The sequence below is a fragment of the Pteropus vampyrus genome, unplaced genomic scaffold, assembly GCF_000151845.1.
Source record: "Pteropus vampyrus isolate Shadow unplaced genomic scaffold, Pvam_2.0 Scaffold60, whole genome shotgun sequence".
Lineage (NCBI taxonomy): Eukaryota > Metazoa > Chordata > Mammalia > Chiroptera > Pteropodidae > Pteropus > Pteropus vampyrus.
In genome coordinates, this window is record NW_011888841.1 from 2,599,439 (window position 1) to 2,602,104 (window position 2,666).

Genomic DNA, 2,666 nt, shown 5'->3' on the forward strand with positions numbered 1-2,666 from the left:
AGTGAGGGTTGGAAGGCTGCAGTGCACTCATCACTCAGGTGGGGCTCACAGAGACAAGAGCAGAAACCTCTCGATGTTATGGAAAAATCTCCAAAGCTCCAAATATCAGACCAGTGAAAATCCAAGCAGTGACCCAGAGAGAAGGAGAACTCAGTTTGACGAGCCGGCGGTCCCAGGAGAGCTGGCGCTCGGAACATCTGGGCGCAGGGCTTAGGGGCGATTTCGCTTTTAGACCCGCGTTGTTACAGTTGGCACGGGCTGATTCACAGACCCCTGAAATCGCTACGGGCTCCGGGCAGTTACAGAGCGTGGGATTTTCTAACAAGCACTAAAGCGATACATCTTTAGGGGAGGATGAGTTCTCAGTTGACCCCGAGATCTTTGGCCTATGCAGCAAGCATGTTTACAGAAGCAGGGAAAAAAATAAAAAAAAAAGAACTGATTAGAAATGTTGACCAATGAAGTGGGAAGCTCCTCCTCACCGAGGGTGAGGCTCGTACTCTGTGTGGACCTGGCTTTCGGTCTGGTTAGCTGAAGGAGGTGGGCGTGACGGGCTGCTTTAGAATTTTAACGTCTGTGCTGTAACACAGTGGTGGTGGTTGATTACTTGTGATTTCTGAGAAAAGGGTAGAGTTTCAATCATGAGGGACAATTCAAAACCAAATCCCCATTGTCTACCCCAGGCTCATTAAGATTTGTAGGGTAAATGTAAGTCGGACGCAGAGAATTCCATAGAACTTTCCGCCTGTTTTGGTTGAGTAGGCGCCTAGGATCCAGCTGTGCCCCAACATCCCAGGAATCAGTGTGGAGAAGCTTGGGGATCCCTTCCAGGCACGTGGACAAACACACGCAGACCGCTGTGGCCGAGAGTTCCCATCCCGGGCTCCTGATGATTTTCCCAATAACATTTTGATATTCTACCCAGAAATCACGGAATTTTAAATCTGGAAGCGACTTTACAGCTCTTACAGCTCAACCCTCTCAGTAACTCTGGATGACTCAGGTGTTAGATGCTAATGAACAATGTTGCCGAGGGCTTTGGGCTCGCTTGCCCTTTGCTCTCAGACGTCTCAAAGGAGGTCCTTAGTGAATGTTTGACTCTTTAATCTTTATTTGAAATTGTTTCCTGACAACCCTTCCCACCTTGACCCCGGGGGCCCTGCTTATTACAGAGGGAACTTTCACTGAAGTCTTAAGACACAAGAGAAAGCAATCCACAAGGTGTGTAGAATTTGCACATGATCATGTTGGCCTTTAACACGTCTAGAGCAATGGGACGGGCACCTTGGGACTCGTGGAATTCAAGACGCTGTGGCTGAAGATTCAGAAGGACCTGGTAACTCTCGCGACCCCGCCGGGCATCTTCTGGACTCTGACTGCTCTGCTCTGCTGTGTTTCCAGCCCCCTCGCGCTCTCAGACACTCATTCCTAGTCTGTTTCCTGCCCTAGTCTGACCAGCTCCTTAATTAGGGTCAAAGCCAGCCCCGAACCTGGACGCATCGTTCAGGACGCACTAAGAAAGCAATGAGAGACGCTTGTGCCAATGCCTTCCCTGGAACCCTGTCACTCAGGGCAGAGGGGCCAGCACCGGCCTCAGCCCGAGTTCTCATCTTTGCTCTGAAAACTTCCTGGAGGAGTCGGTGAGGTCTCCTCTTGAGGGTGTCCCTGGCCTTCTAAGGATGCGGTGGGGTGGAGGGAGATAGTTCTGGAAGGGGCCGCAAACGGCTGTTTTCTGCCTGGAATTTCTCTCCTGCTTTAGGAGATCTACCGGGGAACCGATAATAACCACTTGGGGACCATGGATGCCCATGAGATGAGGACAGCCCTCAATCCTGGGGACAAGATTTTAGAGCCCAGATGTGCCCAGTTTAGTTGTTCTTATTACGACGACGGCCAGGTCACCGGTGGTAGTTGTGGTATGGCGGACATCAGTGTGACGACAAAGATTTGTTGAACACCTCGACCGAGGGAAGAGGGAACATTGCTGGCTTCTGTAGAGTGAAGTACCTCAGACTTTTCCCAAGGACTGTGCCTGTCACAGGGAAGGTGACAGCGATCATGAAGGATGGGGCTGTGGAGGAGGTGGCAGGAGAGGCCATCCCTGCGCCTCCGCTTCTTCCTGCTGTGGCGAACGTGAAGCCTCTGCTAGTGCTGGAGCCACGGGCCTACCCCAGGGCCCGGGAGGGGCTGTCCTAATGCAGCCATCGCACAGGAGATGGGTTGGGTGACCCGACGCTTCTGTGCCTTGGAGGAGGCAGAGTAGGGCCTGGCCCCTGCAAGATCGGTTTTGCCGGAGGCGAGCCCTCCACTCACCTGTGACGCGGGCCCCTCTGCCCGCAGGGTTCACCCTCGGCGACCAGGTGCAGCAAACCATCGCCCTGCGGCACGCGAGCAGCACGCTCAGCGTCGACTTCGATGGCTTCGTTGCTTGTGTGACCCGCCTGGAGACCCTCTTCAGTGAGTCACTCTCTCCTTGGACCCTGTCTCCTTTCTCCCGAGGTACGGGCACGGGCAGGGGCAGAACGGCCAGCCTTCGGTAACTGTGGCACCCTTCAGTGAAGGGAGGTAGAGACTGGAGCTGGCCACCCTCTGGCAGAGGCTGCCTTTTTTTGGAGACTGCAAAAGATGCCATCTGAATAGTTGTGCACCTACTACGTGCAGTCACT

At 53.6% G+C, this 2,666-nt stretch overlaps 1 protein-coding gene across 1 annotated transcript in view; it reads left to right on the forward strand.

Annotated features, from left to right (window-relative positions):
• The window catches only part of CAPN8 (calpain 8), a 47,546-nt gene that overhangs the window by 44,333 nt on the left and 547 nt on the right, over positions 1-2,666 (forward strand). Inside the window, 3 exon segments of the mRNA XM_011360889.1 lie at positions 1,268-1,336; positions 1,760-1,830; positions 2,333-2,457. Coding sequence (XP_011359191.1) covers positions 1,268-1,336; positions 1,760-1,830; positions 2,333-2,457 — 265 coding nt within the window.